Source organism: Leptopilina boulardi, unplaced genomic scaffold, assembly GCF_019393585.1.
Source record: "Leptopilina boulardi isolate dan_hultmark-lab unplaced genomic scaffold, ZJU_Lbou_2.1 LbouV2_31, whole genome shotgun sequence".
Classification (NCBI taxonomy): domain Eukaryota; kingdom Metazoa; phylum Arthropoda; class Insecta; order Hymenoptera; family Figitidae; genus Leptopilina; species Leptopilina boulardi.
The window spans coordinates 150,048-168,454 of record NW_026137874.1 but is presented as its reverse complement, the minus strand read 5'-3'; the positions used below and the strand labels follow the sequence as shown (position 1 = coordinate 168,454).

The window sequence follows — 18,407 nt, the reverse complement described above, 5'->3', positions numbered from 1 at the left end:
ATCTTCTATTTTTCCCGCTATTCAGGATAAATTTTTTCTCTAATTGTTTTTGTGAAAAAACTTTCCTTCGAAGCTAAATTAAAAAGTTGCATTTCTTATAGTAATTTTAATTTTGTTTTTATAGAATAATGCTGCGTTGTTTAAAAGTAAAATTATTGAATAATTTAGTGTTGACTTTGTATTTCAATTAAGTTAGAAATGAAGAAGGTAGAAGGTTCGATTTCTATAGCGAGAGCGTAGGTTGATTGTCAGATGAGAAAATCAAGTGAAGAGTAAATAGGGGTGAAAAAATAAAGATCGACCCACGCTTAATTTGTATGTGTGAGAAAATCTCACTAGCTTTCTCCATAATTTTCGTTTAAAAAAAAATGCATATTTTGAATTAAAAAAAAAAAAAAAACCATTGGTAGATTTTTTCTTGAAGAAAATGTATTTACATTATTCCTTTTTTTCTTCAATTATTAAAAATAAGCCCGTGAACTTTTTTTTTGTACAAAAATAAGTTTTTAATAAATAGTAATAGCTAAAATGCAATAATAAATATAGATCTCGATGAGAATAAACAGATTTGTATACATATAAAGGCAATTAGGAAAAATAAAAATTATTTACACAGAATAGAACGATTAAATCGATTAATTGGCTCTTGCATATTAATCTCAATTTGAGCACGAATCACGTGAAATTTCTTTTCTTTTTTTTCGATTTTCATCGTCTTGATTAAAGATTTGAATAAATTAATCTCATTTGTACATTTATACAAGTGGCACAAGTGCCGTTGACTTTTAAGTACATAGTATTTCACACTTTAAACTCCAGTGATAATTTGTAACCATGGCTTAAAATAAGTGGTTCTCATGTAAACACCCGGCATATATGGTGCTGCACATTTTATTCCATGGGACACTGTTCCAACCAATACCCATCTACCATCTGTTCGTTGAATTGTTAAAGGTCCTCCACTGTCACCCTAAAGAACAGAAAGATTTTTCTTAATTAGAAAATTTGTATTTTAAATTCTAGAAGAAGAAGAAGAATTAAAATTACTTAATTTGCAAAAAAAATTTATTAAAGTATTTAGTATTAAAATATCCAAGTATTTTCTCTGAATAACAGAAAAGTAGATCATGGAAGACACCCGTTATAATAGCTTTAATCGTATGGTGTAATCTAGTCCTTAATTGAACGGAATATGTATAAACTTTAGGCTTTCATTAACACCCGTCAATCTATCTATTATTATACAGTTTCAGATTTAATTAAAGTGATAGAAGAAAGTGAAAATTAGGTTGTTTGAATAAATTTTCATTATGGGCATTTACCTCACACGAATCCTTTAGACCTGTCGCGTAACCAGCGCACAGAAAACTGTTTAATATCAATTTTGGATGATTTGCCATTTGGAACATCTCTTGACACACTGAATTTTCCATTATTGGTACATGTACCACCTGTAGTACTGAAGGGACTCCACCATCTATGAATAATAATAATTATGAATAGATGTCGAAATATATATATCTTTTTCAAATGGTTAATATCATTTAAAATTTAAATGCCCATTTATAATTAGTCGTGTTGTTAAAAGGTTATTCATCCCGTGGAACAAATTTTCGAATATGAATTAGTATCTATAGAAAAAAAAAACTTGAATTTTTAATACTTACTGTACTTGAGACGGCCCCATCCGGTAACTGTGGCCATTTGTCCGGTGAAATCTTCACTATCATCAGGCATGCAAATTGGCACAATGTGGGTATCAAATTGAATGGGACTCTCAAGTTCAAGTAATGCAAGATCGTTTTCAAAGGTCGCAGCATCGTAACCTTTATGCACAATAACTCGTTTTACATTTTTCGTTACGCTACGTTTTGCTTCTAGTTCTCCAGAAATATCGTGTTCGCCAAATACTGCTATTAAAGACGCCAGGAACCTTTGGATTTCAGAAATTATTAGCGCTGAAAGTATATTTTTCTTTAATTGATACAAAATTAAATATAAATTAATTATTATACCCTGGTTGACAATGAGCTGCGGTTATGACATATTTATTTGTTATTAGAACGCCACCACATTTATTTTTTGTGAACAGTCCAAGCCAAGTTGATTCTCGAACTAAAACTTGCCATGGCCATTCACCATAGACTGCACCTTTACCTCCAACAATTCTGCCTGTTTTAACATGAGGCCTAATTCCACAAACTGTTGACAATTCAAAATTCATTAGCCAAGTGAGTCAAAATTTCCGTTAAGGAATCAAATAGAATTAAATATTACCTTTTTGATGATCAGTCGCTGAATTAAGATCAGGAATTCTCGTTGTTTGCAAGCCTTCTGATAATGTTGACGATACATCCTCAGATGTTATAACTTCAGTTGATGGTATTGTAGTAATTTTTTTCGTTGGTTTTGGTCTTTTTGTAGTAGCTGTAACTTTTTTTGTTGTTACAACAATTTGTCCTGATGTTGGTTTTGATTTAAGTGTTGTCGGTCTACCTGATGCGGCGGTTGATGGTCGAATTGTTGTTGGTTTCTTGGGTGTCACTGGTTTTTTAACAGTGACTTGAGATGGTTTTGGTTTTTTGCTTGGACTAGATGTTGGTCGTTTAGTTGTTGATGATGATATTTTTGTTGGAGGCGAAACAGTTGTATTTGTCTTTGTATAAACAACATCTTTCAATTCCTCAAAATTACCTTGTAAAGAGTCAACAATTTTATTGACAAACGAATCTACCTTATTCTTTAAAACATCATCCTCAATAAATGAAGGCGTTGGAATATCACCAACAATAAAATTATCCGGATAATCTGTGTCATTTCCCTTGAGTACTAATGTTGGTTTCTCTTGTTGAACAACTGCATTTGATATATTTAATTCAGGATGTCGGACAGGTGGGAAAATAATGGAATCATCAGGTGCTGCTGTTTCATCTTCGTATGGTGAAGCAGTTGAAGTGGAAACTGGAATCTTGGAAGCATTTTTGCTAATATCGAATGATGGTTTTAGATGAAAACTCGGTTTTTTGTTTGGGTAGCTTGTGGTCCAGAATGGCTGCTTTGTACTAATTGGTGTTGATGAACTGTGGAAAATAGTTTCTGTTGTTGATGTATTATCCTTGAGTGTACTTGGTCTAACGCTTGTACCATCTTTGAGATTAACGCTAATGTAACTTGTTGATACAACATGTTTATTGTTTAAAGTAGCACCGGAAATTACAGTACTTATGTTGTGTGTAATTGTTGTTGATACGACTGGTTTTTTTGTTCCTGGATTTGTATTAATTGTGGTTTTTATGGTTGTAGCGGGACGTCTAGTAGATAATTTTTGACTTGATGAAGTTGTGTACTCGGTAGCAAAGGGACCCAGCACGATGACTGTTGGAGCTGGTGGATTTGTTGTTGGTCTTGTTGTTAAACTACTGCTACCTGGGAAAGTACCAGTTGTATATAGAGGAAGTCTAGATGACAAATATGTTGAAGTTCCCCCCGATCCTTGGGATGAATATGTTGTTCCTGGTGTTTCAGTGGACACTTGATGATAATAATAATGATTTGATGATGGTCCTTTATTAAAATAAGTATAGGGAAATGATTCTGTTGTCATCGACGAAGATGGTCTCATTGAACTTGGTCTAGTTGAACTTATTCTTAGTAGAGAAGGTTTGGATGTTTCATCAATGCTCACCCAATTTTGAGTCCATGAGGAAACTGTGTTTCCAGCTTTAAAAAAAATAGATTATTAATTACATCAAAATCTTTTACAATATATAAATAATTGATGGGAGACTTACCATGTTGTGTAAATTTAGTGTCCGTACTTGGTGTAGTGTCATTTAAAATTGAAATAATGTGATTAATGGCAATTTCCTCGCGATCAAGTTCATCGTGCTTTTTATTTCCAGCATCGTAAGTTATCGTTGGAACTCTAACTAAATCAGTTTTATTTTTACTTTTGGTATTAATTAAATTCATTGGAGTTGTTGTTTCAAAGGTGGACATCACTTTTGAAGCTGATAATTTTTGATCCGTAATGCCTGTATCAGGTTTTTTCGATTCAGTGAAACTTCCTGTTGTTTTGAAACTTTGCGTTGTGCCTGTTAATTTTTCCGAATAAGCATACTTTTGAGTGTGAATGGGTAACTTTGTTGTACTTTTTTTAATGGATGATAGTTTGGAAGGTGAAGTTGCAATATTATATCCAGTAGTGAATTTTTGTTTCGTGGAAATGGTGGTTGGTTTAAAAATATCATCAGGATTGTGACTCTCGTTTAGAACAGTGCCATTTTCACTGAGAAGAATTGTATCTGGACCAGTGTGATTATTTGATGAGATACCTTGGGAGAATAATACTGGTAATTGATCAACAGGATCGGCAATTTGAAGAATTTGATCAGCATTGAGTAATGTTGTCACTGGTCTTAAAATGGAAGTAGCTTGATGATCTTGAATATCATTATTTGAATCCGAATGAGTAATTAATCCTGGTAATTGTAGATCGTCCAACATTTGTTGTTGACCAAATAAATTAGGTATATCTTGTTCTAGTGTACTATAATTAATTTGTTGATTATTTTGTGGCTGTTTTGTATTACTGTCGATTTTTGTATTTTGAAAAATTGTGGTAGGACCAATTGTTGAAATTTTCGTGAAAGTTCCACCACCTATTGAATTTGATGATGATGATGGTGATTCTGATTTTATCGGTGAATTAGATGATGATGATGATCCCATTGGTGTTCCATCGGGATTGAGAAGAATTGGTATATCAGGCACTTGATCTATTTGATAGACACTTAGTAAATTGTCGGGACCAGGAACTTTCTCTAAATTATTGACTTGGGCATGTTTTGAGGGCAATTGGCAACATGCACCAAAAAGAAATCCATCCATACAGGCACCAACAACTTCGCCGTTCCGTCGAGTACATTCGTAATTGAACATACAAATGGCTGGTTCGTTGGGCTTAACTCTCGAGGGATTCGTTGGCTGACACACCTTTGGAACTATTCTATACCCGCCAAACAGCTTTCTCCCTGAAAACGAAGATTGAGGACAAGGATGTTAGTGATCATGTAATAAATAAATCAATTTGTAAAGGGAGAAGAATCATAGTTTGGGATTTTTATCTAATCTTGTGTTGATAATTTTTGGTACAGAAAAATACTTGATTTTTCCAGTGTTTGTTTGCTGAGAGAAAACGATGTGCATAAATTTACAATAACTGGGACATGATTGTGACTTTAGGGTTTTTTGTGAAAGTAAATTGAAAATTTTAATATTTGTTGACTTTCTATGATAAATCTTGGAATTATTAGGAATTACTCTTCTTTGTTTCTGTGTCATGAGAAAAAGTATTTAATTTTTCATTTATAAATTAAAATAAAAGTGATATAAGGGGTCAATTTTTGTTCATAGTAAAATTATTATTTTATTGAAGCAATAAAAAGAAATATTGGTACTTGATATACATTCATTGATGCGTGAAAGAAATTTCTATGTGAAAAGAGAAATGAAAGGCTGTCATCATTTAGAAATAAAATGATTGCATTATAAATGTTTCAAAGTAGCTATTTGCAAATTCAAATAAATTTGATTGATTTTTCTCGATGATAGATAAATTGCACTTTTGACGTTGATAAAATGGAACGTGAGATCATTAAAGTATTATCACCTTATTTCTATAGGGACTTTACCGATATAAATGCGGCATTTACTTTTTATTTACACAAAATGATATCCGATATATCTATAGGATTTATGATTACATGAATTGAGTTAACGTTTAGATATCTCATATATATATATATATATATATATATATAAAAACGATGAATCAAACTTGTCGATATAGTAATATAGGTGTGTTTGTATATCCGCAACTTATTGGAGAAATCGTCTCTCGTGGGATGATGTGATGGTCATGGTGAAGGTCGTTGAATTGCACCATATATATTGTGAAAGTATTTTTGCGATATTATATTTTGCTGATAATTATTTCTTTCCTGTTTGTATAATTTTGTCAGTATGATGGAATTGATTTAAACCGGAAGTAGATCATAGTTTACGATAAAATGATAGTTGATAAGCTTTTATCGCAGATTTTTTTAATTACTATTTTCTCGCAATTTTAGTTTCCGGAAGGGTTTAAAAATGAACAGGAAGAAGATTCAATTTTTTTTTCGTACATAACGATTTTGAAAAGTTATGCTTAGTTGACTACAAACATGTATATAGTCGAGCAAACATGTAGACTTCGCACGTGCGTTTCTGAACTTAGTTCATGCACACTACCAATGTAATGACCTACTCTTTAGATAGTCCGTATGCTCGTGAGGTCCTTGCGCCGCGTCCAAAGCGTTCCAGATTCTTTTTACACTCCTTTATTGCAATGTGCTACTTTATAGAAATTTGAATTGTTTCATTAAGAGTGCGAAATTATTGTTATAAATATCGAATATTAATTTCTTTCCTCAATTTTGGTTGTAATAGCGAAAGTTATAATATACCAAATAAAATTTCCTTTCATAAAAAAAGATATATTAAAAAATTGCAATTCTTTTTTAGAAATCTATTTTTATAATTTTTAATCAGAAGAATATAGGAAAATTGGACAAGTTTTCCTTTTGATTCTAATTCGCAGGTTATAATCAGAAGTAATTTATTATTTGTGTAATTGTTCCTTCTTCACTGACCAGATGCTAGCGAAATCGTTCTATATAATGATGGTTGAGAGGAAAAATTCTTTTTTTTTTTTTTTTCGAAATGAAGTAGTCATAAAGAATTGTATGAAAGGAATGTACATATTATACATACTTTCGTTCTGACACAATTGTTACACAGTGTTTTAAATGGAATGTGTAAAATTTATTCCTTTATTATATGATTATAGCTTTGAGCTCCTATCCTCAATTGAAAACAAATTACTTCCAGCTTCACTGACTGTTTTTTTTTTATAACTCCAAAGAATTTAGAATCTTATATAGATATATGAACTTAAAGAAATAATTTCATATAGCTTTCATTTCCTTCTCTCAAATGTTCAATGGAAAGTTACTTCTGCTTTTAATTTACACCTATATATATATATATAAATGATTTAGAGTGACTTTATAATTAGTTAATATTTGTAAAATTAAGGCTAACTTTCTAATATCTTCTTTTTTTTTAAATTATCACATTTATAAAATTTACAGGTTGAAAATTGAATATTTTTATCTATTTTCGAAAAAAATTTATTTTAAAATTCGTATATACAAAAGATTATTAATTTTGATAACTTACCTCTTTCGGGTTGTGTGTAGGAAATGGAAAAAGCTTCTGTCATTGCCAGAGACAGGACTAGTAGATAAATACTCCTACCGGAAGTCATCTGCAAGAAGGTTTATAATTAGTTTTTCCAAATTGTGTGAATTTCTTAATGAAGCAGTTTCTTTAGTCTTATCTCCTTTGTCAAAAGATATATATTACAAAAGGAGGTGTTCGTGCATATTTAATGAGTCGTAGTGTATATGTTGATACTTTAATTAAACACAGGCTAGAAAATGTCAAAGGCTTAAGTCATTAGTTATTTCATTGTCGTTAAACTTGTGTATATACTATAATAGAAAATGTTGTGCAGGTGAAAAGACGCAGTAGGTAAAAGTAAAAAAGAAAATTTGTTATCAAAACGAAAATTCTTTCTCTGAATTTTGTTTTCATTTCTATAAAATTTTAATTTTTACTATATTCTATTATTTATTATAAAATAATAATTATTTGAATAAAAATAAGTTTAGTTATTTGCAAAAGTTTCGAGAGAGAGAGAGAGATTCATGTTAATTACTTTTCTCGAAGAAATTATATTTGATCTACTTTTGAAGAATCTTAAAAGTTATTACCCATTGGAAAAAATAATTATAATAAATTTAGTAAATATTTCCTTCCTTTATTTTTATTATATTAAAAAAATTATATGGAAAATAACATGTAACCTTTTAAAATAATCGATGAAACTATAATCTCGTTATAAAAATGGAGAAAAAAATATAAGAATTTTAACTTTTACCTTTAATATGTAAAATGTATTTATGTGTTTTTTAAAATATTTTTTTCACCTTTTATGCTTTTTACGTTTTTATATTATTTTTTAAAAATACTTTCTTTTTATTATATCTATACTTCATTTCTCGTTTTTTTTAAAATAATTTTTTTTCTCTATTTTTATAAATTATTTATCGATTAAAATTTATATTAATTAATTGGTTGTTTAAAGTAAAATTATAAATAAAATAAATTAATAGTATTAAATAAATCATGATGACAAATCAAGAATGATTATATGGTATTTTTTTTCATGATCCCAAAATGAGAGTGCACATTTATAAAAGATTTTTTTATCTTCATTTTAAAAAACGTTTTTTTTTTTTTTACAAAAGATGAGCGCGGATTCAATTTTAAATGAGGATCCTGTTTCGAGTTTATTTAATTCAGGAAGTGATAAAAAATTGAAAACGTTTTTTTAAAAAAGTGGATTAAAGCATGGGAAAATGGAAAAAAATACTTTTGTCATCGTGCTAACAGATTTGTCATCACATTTTATATATAATATATTTTTATGCTAATTACAATCGATTATTATTGGATTGATTTTTAGTTTTTTTTTTTTTACATCCGTTGAAAATATTTTTTAACTTCTATAAGGAAATAATAATATTGATATCGGAAATAAGAATTTTTTTTTCTTATTTAGAAATAATCCTAAGGAAATGTTCGATTTTACTTTTTTTTTCTGCCTAACTCAAATTCCATTTGAAATAACAATCTGTAATTAAATACAGAGAAGAATAATATTTCCTCATCCTCTCTATATGTGTATATATACAATTTGTCGAAGGCAAATACCACTGTCAATGATTCAATGACTATACTTAACGTCAACGTCCTCTCCTAAAGTATTTTCTCATTTGAACTTATAAACTAATACCAAGTCAAATAATGACGTTTCTACACGTATTTTGCACCTGTTGATGTAGGCACGTGACTTGACGTGTATTTATACGTATACGTATAGGAAGCCCCGTTAGGTACCAGTCTTTCATATAGTACAGATTTGACACATATAAAATATCTAAGCAAACACGAAAGACGAGAAAATGAGAGATTTTTTTTAGAAAAAAAAAAAATACCAGAGGGTTGAATATTAAAATTAAATTAATTTTAAAAAGTTGGTTTTTTTTTTTAAGTGTAAGAATGTTATAATAACATGAATCATAACTGTTAAAAAATAGACATGTGGGTATTTACAGTTCTTTTAAAAGGTGGGGAAAAATAGAGGTGGATCGAGAAGAAGGAAGAAAGAGAAAGAAGTTAAAAAAAAAAAAACTGCGAGTAAGATGACACGAGTTACTTGTGCGTATAGGTAGGTTCAAGGAGAGACACTGCTAACCTAGTTACATTTCTTTCCTTTAACCCCTTTGAATAATATTTAAATTAGAAAAGACTAGTATTTTTTTTATTATTCACTGTCATGGAAAAAAAAAATTATTATTTTAACGTTTCATTTTATTATGTAAAATATTTTTCTTTTTATAAATTTGTCTTTTTATTAAATTTTTTTTTTGTTTTTATTTAATTTTTTTTAATATATAATAATTTTAAAATTTATTAAAATAAAAAATAAATATATAATAATTCTTATGGGTGTAAATAAATTTGGTTCTTGTATATAAAATTAATTCATTATTCGACGCTTATACACAATCGTCATATGCAAATTATAAATGAATTTTAATTATGCATTTTCTGTCTATATGTACTATAGGTTTTACACTTGTACTTATACTTTCCCTCGTGTAATTTCATTTCACATGTCAGAATCATGAGCTTTTATTTTATGAGTCAATTGAGGAAGTTAATGGAACAAGTTTATAGCAATTATTACTGACTTTTATAACAATGTGATAATTATTACATTATATTATAAATCCGTTAGAAAATTTTTTCTTTATGACATTGTTTGAAAATTTTTCGAATTAAATTTCTGTTCTTCTCTTTCTTCCTTCATTATTTTCGCAAATATTAGTCAATTTTAAATTTAATTTAAATTTAGAAAAATTATTTTTAAAAATTATTTTTAAAAATGTTAAGAGAAAAAAAATGGAATTTATATTTGAAAAAATAAAACAATATCGTTTACTTTAGATATAAAGAAAATTTATTTGATTGAAATAATCGGTTATTTGAATATTAAATAAATATTTACTTGAACAAAATAATTCTTATTTAAACCAATAATTTCGGAACAAATACAATTTAATTGAAATAATTACCATTTAATTAAATAATAATTATTTAATATAATTTTTATTAAACTGTATTTGAAGGAATAATTTTTCTATTTGAAACAAATATTTAATTGACTCAAATAATAATTATTTAATACAAATAATTATTTGATAATTGATTGTTTGAAACAAAAAAAAAAAAAAATTTCTGCGTTTAATAGTCAATTGAAGTTAATTTTTTTTTCGCGTATATATTTGCTAAAAAGTTAAGAATGCAGTTTTTTTTCACACATCATTTATTGTGAAGAGATAATACATTGCTCTAATAATTTTACGTGTTTATAAGCTTCTTGGAATTAACTGTTCATTTTTTTTCTTTTTCTTTTTTTTAGGACATAGTTGCGAACAAGACATTATATATAGTTACTTAAAACTGTTATTTGGAATAAATTTGAATACAATTTCCGTTTACAAATATGGAGAATTAGAATGAAATTAATTTTTTTTTTGTCATATTTGTTAACGCTTTTTTTTTTGTTTATTTTTTATTGAAATAAAAAAAATGAAAAAAAAAAATTAATTAAACGACAAATATTATTTATTTAATATTTGCATCGAATTAAGAAAAAAGAAAATACTTTTCCGAAGTTATATTAAATTACATCTAATTTTATAAGAGAGAGAAAGCCCATTACGTTAATTTCACTTTCGTTTTTCATTGATCTTGACCTTCCCATTGTAATGTGTGCACGTGTGAATGGGATAGAGATAATCTATTTACTAGATGCAGTGTTGAATTATATTATTTCATCATTGAATGATTATTGTCCAGACGTAATCGACTTTCAAAATATTTTATTTCTTATAAAATATATCTTTATACAAAAGTAAAAATTATTTGTCCCTTAGAAAAAATTTTTTCTCTTTTAACAAAAATTTATCAATTTTTGCTATAATTAAAAAAAAAAAATTATTATCCAAATGACAAAAAAATTTATATTTTATAGGAGGAATTTCAGTTTGTTTCTTTCATTTTCTAACGGCCGAATAGCAATATAATTTTCTCGTCTTTCGAAATTTGAAAAAAATGTAAAATAGTGTTAAAAAGAGATAGGCATCGTTAAAATAAAACAAGAGAAGAATTACAAGATGCATGAAAATCTTTAAAAGCCACAAGATAACAGATGCACCTATCCATATAACTAAGCCCCAAGCGAAGGGATCAACGTTTTCCAAGAGAGCCTCTAAAATTCTTCCGCGTTCATTGTCCGAACATAATATGAAACATACACCTTTTGAGGGGGATATTAGACATTATAAATATTATAGCAAATCATCATCATCATCCGGATATCCTTCATAGGATAAAAAAAATTTTCTTTTATACAGAAACCGAATTCATCTAAATCTCTAAAAATTTAGAAATTCATCTTTTTAGTAAAATTTTTTTTTTCAATTTCCTTTTTTTTGAGATAATTTTTATTTTTTTATTATAAAATAAATTCCTTTTTTAATTTTTAGAATTTTTTATTTACTGAATTTTAATTGAGAAAAATTTCTAAAAAAAAAAATTTATTTGATTTAAATAATCGGTTACTTGACTTAAATAAATATTTACCAAATAAAATGGTAAAATAATTGACCAAATTATTATTATTGGTTATCCCACTTGCAAAGATTCCCCGGAAAGTGCCTCCTGGAGATTCCACAAGAATTCCGTCGGAACTTCCAACGGAATTCCGTCGGACTTTCATCGGAGTTCCAAAAAATATCCAATGAGAATCCGATGGAATTCCAATTAATTCTTTTTTAATTTTTAGAGTTCTACATTAAGAAAATAATTATTATTATAAAATAGAATTTTTATCATACACTCAGAAAAAAGATATGTTTGAACCAAATGTACCATTTTTTTATATTTACCCAATTTTTTGGTTAGTTCAAACAAAAAATTTGTTTAATTCAAATAAATATTTATTTGATCTAAATAACTGTTTGGTTTATTTTAATAAATTTTTTGAACAAAGAAAAAAATTGAGCTATAATAAACGTTTGGTTTATGCAACCAAATGTTTGGTTAACTGTATATCAATGCATTTATTTTGTTGATTTAACAAAAATTTGGTTGCTTCAAACGAATTTTTTTCTGAGTGTAGAAATTTTACTAAAAAATTTTATTTTTTATGAAATATTATCTTAATGTATGATTCAAAAGATTAAAAAGAAAGACGGATTTCCTTTGGAATTTCGTCGGAATCTCATCGGAATTCTGTCGGAATCCCATAGGAAATTCTTTGGCATTCCGACGGAATTCTGATGGAATCTCCAGGGGGCACTTTCCGAGGAATCTTTCCAAGTGGGATTATTATAAATGTTATTGTTATTATTATTGGTTCAAATAAAGTTCATATAATTCAAAAAAAAAAAATATATATTTGGTTCAAGTAAATATTTATTTGATAATAAAAAAAAAACCGATTATTTGAAACAAAAAAATTTTTTTTCAATTTTCCGTTTTTTTTTATTGTCATTGTAACCAATTTTTCAGTATTAATTTTTAATTTCTAAATAGAAATTCTGTTTTTAATGAGATTAGATTAAAAAATAACTTTTCGAAATTGTTTTTAGGTCAAAAAAAAAAAAAAAAATTATTTTCGCAGTAATTAGAGTTTTAAGGTGTATCATTTCCGCCTTTATAATATATATATATATTGATAACAATAGAACTAAACTTCCGTCACAGAGAAATGTATGTATAGTAAATAATACGTTTTGTGTTGTGTAAACGTAATACCCATAGAGAAAGCTTTGGTCTCGGTCTTCTAGATTATTGGATCTGGGTGACCCGATTGCTTAGCCTCGCCGGACGGGAGACTTCTTCGTCAACGTCCTCGCAAACTCGTAAAACCAGATTGCGTCTACCGAACTCTTTCACCTTTTTCAGAGAGATCACATACTGATGCCCAGGTGTATGCGTGTGTATATATATGCAACTTCCGGAAATTCTTCCGCTTATATATATATATATATATATATATATATAGGAAACTCGACTTCTTTTTTTCGTTTTCTTATGATTTTTTCAAGTTCAAGGTCTCATTATAAAATTACTATTATTTTCCACATAATTTTCGAAACGTTTTTTTTTCAAATTATTCCCAATTATTGACAAATAATAAAAATAAAAAATTTTAATTAATAAAATAAAATTTTATTAATTTTAATTTTTTAATTAAAATAAGATTTTTCAATTATTTTATTTTTATTATTATTAATTAATAATCATTGATTAATTAAATTTCTCCAATTAATTAAATAATATTATAAAATAAATATATGAAACGCTTTGAAAAAAGGGACTCTAGAAGGAAAAAATTATAGGTTATGTTTTAAAATTTCGAAGTGAAAATACAAACAGATGATCAATACAAATTATTGATATTTAAGTCTTCATTACTTTCGAAATATTCAATGAAAACTGATTTTTATTTTATATAAATGAAAAAAAAAATTTTTCAATCAAAGTAAAATTATTGTAAACATAACCTATAATTCGTTTGCTTCTAACGTCCCTTTATTCAGAGCGCGTCATATATATTACTAAAATAAAAACAAAAAATAATAAATAAAATAATTTTTCCATTTTACCATCAATAAATAATTTGGTAAGAATTAATTAATTTTATTTTTATCATTATTATTGTTATTTTATCCTTAAAAATTAATCAGTATTAAAAAATGTGTTATAAATGAAAAAAAAATAATTATATCAGTACAATTATTGTTGATAAATAATTTTTTATATTACATCAAATAATATGAATATTTATCCAGAATATACTAATAAAATTATTTAAAAATTATTATTATTATTATTATTATTATTATTATTATTATTATTAAATACAGAAAATTTCTATGTAAATTAAATTTTTTTAAATTTATTACCAAGAGTATTTGTTTATTGTTAATAATTTTTTTTTTTTTTTTTTTTTTAAGGAATATAAAATTATTATTGATGGTTGAAATTTTTTTTTGTGATAGTTTTGGAATAAATTTTACGATTTCATATATACCTATATAAAGGAGAGCAATTTCCTGCACATAAATTTCATTTTAACATGTCTTTTATGCTGATTCTTTTACATTTTATGTTGAAGGGGGAAAAAAAAGTGATTCATATTCTTAAAATGCTTTTGACACGTCTATATAAAAATTTTTGTAAAAAAATGACTAAAAGTAACAGTAATTTTTTTTTTTTTCTATCGTTACAATGGATAATAATTGATTGACAATAAATTGATATAAATTGCAAGAAAAAAAAATAATTCTTGAAAATTGGCTATGGAATAATATATTTTAAAATCTGCTATAAATTTGGTTTTTTCATTTATATTTATTACAGCGAAAATTCAGGATAAAATGGAAAAATCATTAAAAAGTAAAATCGAATCATAATTTTATTATTATTTATTATTATTATTATTATTATTATTATTATTATTATTATTATTGTTGTTATTATTTTATTATTTTTTTTATTGTAAAATATTTCTTAAACAAATTTTTTTTCTTTTCTTTTTATTAAAAAAAAAAAAAATTTGTTTCTGATTTGAAAATTAATAAATGATCAATAATTAGAGGATTTTTTTTTTTTTTGCGAAAAAAAATTCTTTATGTAAAAATTGGTGTGCTTAATGAATTTATATGTCTTATGGAGAATGTTAGATGGTTTTAATACGCAGAAAAAAGAGGAGTAAACTTTGCAAGGCGGTAGAGCATGCAAAATAATTTTCCGTATCGAAACGTCTCGTTATTCCAATGGGGCTCTCAAGTCATTGGGAATAAAATAGCTTTCTCTAGCCTCTTTTTTTTTTATAATATTAACCGGTGGGCGGTATCGTATCATCAGTAAATTGCGATTGTCAATCGCGCCCTGATTTCAATGAACAGTGAAACGGACCATCGATTGCGTGATCGATTATCATTAATAATAAATAATAATAATAATAATGAAATATTATAAAGGCCATAGATCGCTTCTATAAATTCATCTTAGGTCATGGAGATTAAATACACACGTATATAATATAAATGAATGAGAGGTGAAACCCGTTTATTATCTTATCGCGCACATATATACATCAAATACAAATTAGATTGAATTATCTATATAGAAAATTATTTATCTTTATAGATATATATAACTTACATTTTCAATATACGAGATTTACTATAATCGTTTTACAATAAGGAGGATCATCTTATTCAATATCATTAATTTCGTTGAATTAACTATATATATCTATGAAAAAAAACCCCTCTCAAGGTCAAATCAAATCCTTGACTCTTTCGTCAAGGTTGATCCAAATTCATTATAATGGTTACGTAATTATATCATTTTGAAAGAGAAACTCCTATAACGAATTTCATGAGAAAGATCATTCACCCGGAGGAAAGTTTCTTTATAAATCGGAAGGAAATTTATTATATTTTGATTAAGAAAATTTATTTTTTCGTTCCCAAATAGATGTTGAGTAGTGTTTAATAATTAAAAAATGTTTTTTATTTTCAAAAAAAAAAAAAAATGGTTTTTTGTTGAAAGAATATTTTTTTAGTTGAAAGAATGTTTTTTTTAGTTCAAAGGATTATATTTTTTTAATCAAGAAAAAATATAGATTACAAAAAAAAATGATTAAAAAACTGTTTTTTTAACTAAATAAATTTTTGTTATTTGATTTTTTAAATTGTTTATTACATTGAAAAAAAAATTATTAAATTCAAATAAAAACTATTTAATTTAAGTAAATATATTTATTTGAAAATAGTCAAATAAATTATTTGAATCAAATAAAATTTTTTTTCTTTGGAAAATAAAATTTTCTTTGGTAAATTTCTTTTTTCGTTTTTTAAATGAAACAAAAAAATTCTCTAAATTTGAACTCGTATATAAAAAATGTTTAACTAATTAATTAGTACCTGATTTTTGGTTTATGAATTAATTGAACTTTACTAATAAATCTCAATAATTCCATTAGTGGTTTAAATTAAAATTGACAATTTAAAAAATCACTGTGTTTTATAAAAAATGTCATACATATTTCATAAAAAGTACTTTTAAAAATATTGAAAAAGAAAAAATCATTTTGCTTTCACGTGGAGAAATTTTTTTTTGTATTATAAAATAAAATTTTTTACATAAAAATTTGATTCTCATCGGAAAGTAATTTTTCATATTTTCCATTTTTTATATTTCACATTTCTCTCACACAATTTTATATCCTAGTGATTATTTATTTTTTTGTAAAAAGCAAAATATCGTTTTTTTATAATAAAAAAAACATTAAATTAAATACATGACATTTTTGAATTAAAATTTTTTTTAATGGAATTATTGGGAAAAAAATTTATCTTTTTTTGTATTTCTAAATATAAAGTAATTTAATTAATTATAATTTGTTAAATAGTTATTGGTATAAAATAAAATTTACCGTAAATCGATGTAAATACTCGTATATTCCGTGTTTCAAAGGGTTCGTATCATAACAAATTCCGAATTAACATTCACCTTTGGTTCCACAAAAAAAAATTCTTTTTCTTTATCTCTCGATAAGAGACTCACTTTTTTTCCAAACGGTATAATTTTTTTTTTCACTCTAAAAACACTGTAATCCTATAATAATTAACAAACCCAATGTCCGTAATAGAGAATAATTTTAAAAATCATAAAAATAATTGGCAAACTCGGCGAATGTGGTTCCTGATTAAGGAAATAGATAAATAAATTCCAAATCATTCGGCGTCACTAATTTTTTTTTTTTTCTATAATAAACACAGAACAAAAAAAAAAAAAATTTATCTGGTCGACCGGTACGATGATGACGACCCTCGCGACCAGATGAGATCCTCGAGCGATCTCCTCTCTTCTCGATAGTTTTTTGATTGTACCGGTCCCGATCACTATCTCTCTACTATTCATCCATCCGGCTAGTTAAGAGGATGGTACCTGTCTGCCAGTGTAACTCGTGGTGTGGCATGGCATGTGCTGGAATTGCATGGCTAAGTCATAAAAGCGGGGCCTCGATTGGTATAGTGGTGGTGGTTATGGTGTCTTAAAGGTAGTGGTTCATGATTATGGAGGTGGAGAAGAAGGTAGACTTCTTTGAGGACCAGAGAAGATCTAATTTAAAGGGAAAAAAGAGAAGAACGATAATTAACAATAATAATAAAAATATTAATAACAATATTAATATTAATAATAAAAATAATAAAAAAAAAATAATAATAATAATAAAAATAATAATAATATTAATAATAAAAATAATAATAATATTAATAATAAAAATAATAATAATATTAATAATAATAATAGAAATAATAGAAAAGAAAGAAGGAAAAGAGAAAGATAAAAAAGTGGAGAAGGAGGAAGAAAGGAAGATTGGGTCCAAAGTGGGGGGAGGAAGAGGTCCGTGGCAGGGTGCGAGAGAGAAAGAGGAGAAATCAAAGTGGGCCAGTGGCCAGGTCACGTGGAGGAAGGGGTCCAACGTACACGACATCGACACACTGTCCTACTCATCGCCTTAACTTGGCGGTATGTAATTCTTCTTCTTCTTCCTCCTTCTGTCCATTCAGGAAAAGCTCTTCCTCAATGGCAAAATGCCACTAAAATTGATTGCTCACTTATTATTGTCATTTCTCTTAAATATATTTCATATTTTTTTTTCCCCCCTCGATTTTTACTTTTCTCTGTATGCAACAATTGCCTTTTTTTCTTGGTGATGATAAATTCACGCCTCGAGAAAAAATAGTAAGTCTAATTAATAATCTGATTAATTAATATTTTTTCATCTCTTTATTAATTTCACGTTATTTATTTATTAATAAATAATTATTTAATAATTATATATTAATAAATAATTATTTAATAATTATTTATTAATTTTACAATTATTTAATAGATTAATAGTGGTATTTTAATTAAATTTTGTGACAGGTTGAAGTTGGTCGCAGTCGTTAAGCGCCTCGATTAGTGGTGTTAGATTAGGTCATGTGTGTCTGGAGTTCGCTACCCCTTGGGGTTGAAATTTTAATTTAAACACTTTGAAGTTTGATGTGTTGAACATATATTACAGGCGTCTATTGAGT

General features: G+C 26.7%; 2 protein-coding genes across 2 annotated transcripts in view; one reads left to right on the top strand and one right to left on the bottom strand.

Annotated features, from left to right (window-relative positions):
• Positions 1-18,407, top strand: part of LOC127283225 (F-box/LRR-repeat protein 20) — a 122,236-nt gene that overhangs the window by 15,067 nt on the left and 88,762 nt on the right. The window lies entirely within an intron of this gene.
• Positions 408-17,289, bottom strand: LOC127283217 (serine protease filzig). Its single transcript, XM_051307935.1, has 8 exons — positions 16,754-17,289; positions 7,282-7,369; positions 3,792-5,033; positions 2,278-3,720; positions 2,016-2,202; positions 1,668-1,933; positions 1,323-1,477; positions 408-970 (listed from the first exon to the last, which is right to left on the bottom strand). The coding sequence occupies exons 2-8, from the start codon at positions 7,367-7,369 to the stop codon at positions 809-811; spliced, it is 3,543 nt and encodes a 1,180-aa protein (XP_051163892.1). The 5' UTR covers positions 16,754-17,289; the 3' UTR covers positions 408-808.

Bases quoted from the DNA above. Each gene is read 5' to 3' on its own strand.
- LOC127283217 (XM_051307935.1), bottom strand. From the start codon at position 7,369: ATGACTTCCGGTAGGAGTATTTATCTACTAGTCCTGTCTCTGGCAATG. The intron at 2,203-2,277 runs GTAATATTTAAT...AATTGTCAACAG, and splicing joins AGCGACTGATCATCAAAAAG to TTTGTGGAATTAGGCCTCAT. The intron at 1,478-1,667 runs GTAAGTATTAAA...TATTATTCATAG, and splicing joins ATGGGGCCGTCTCAAGTACA to ATGGTGGAGTCCCTTCAGTA.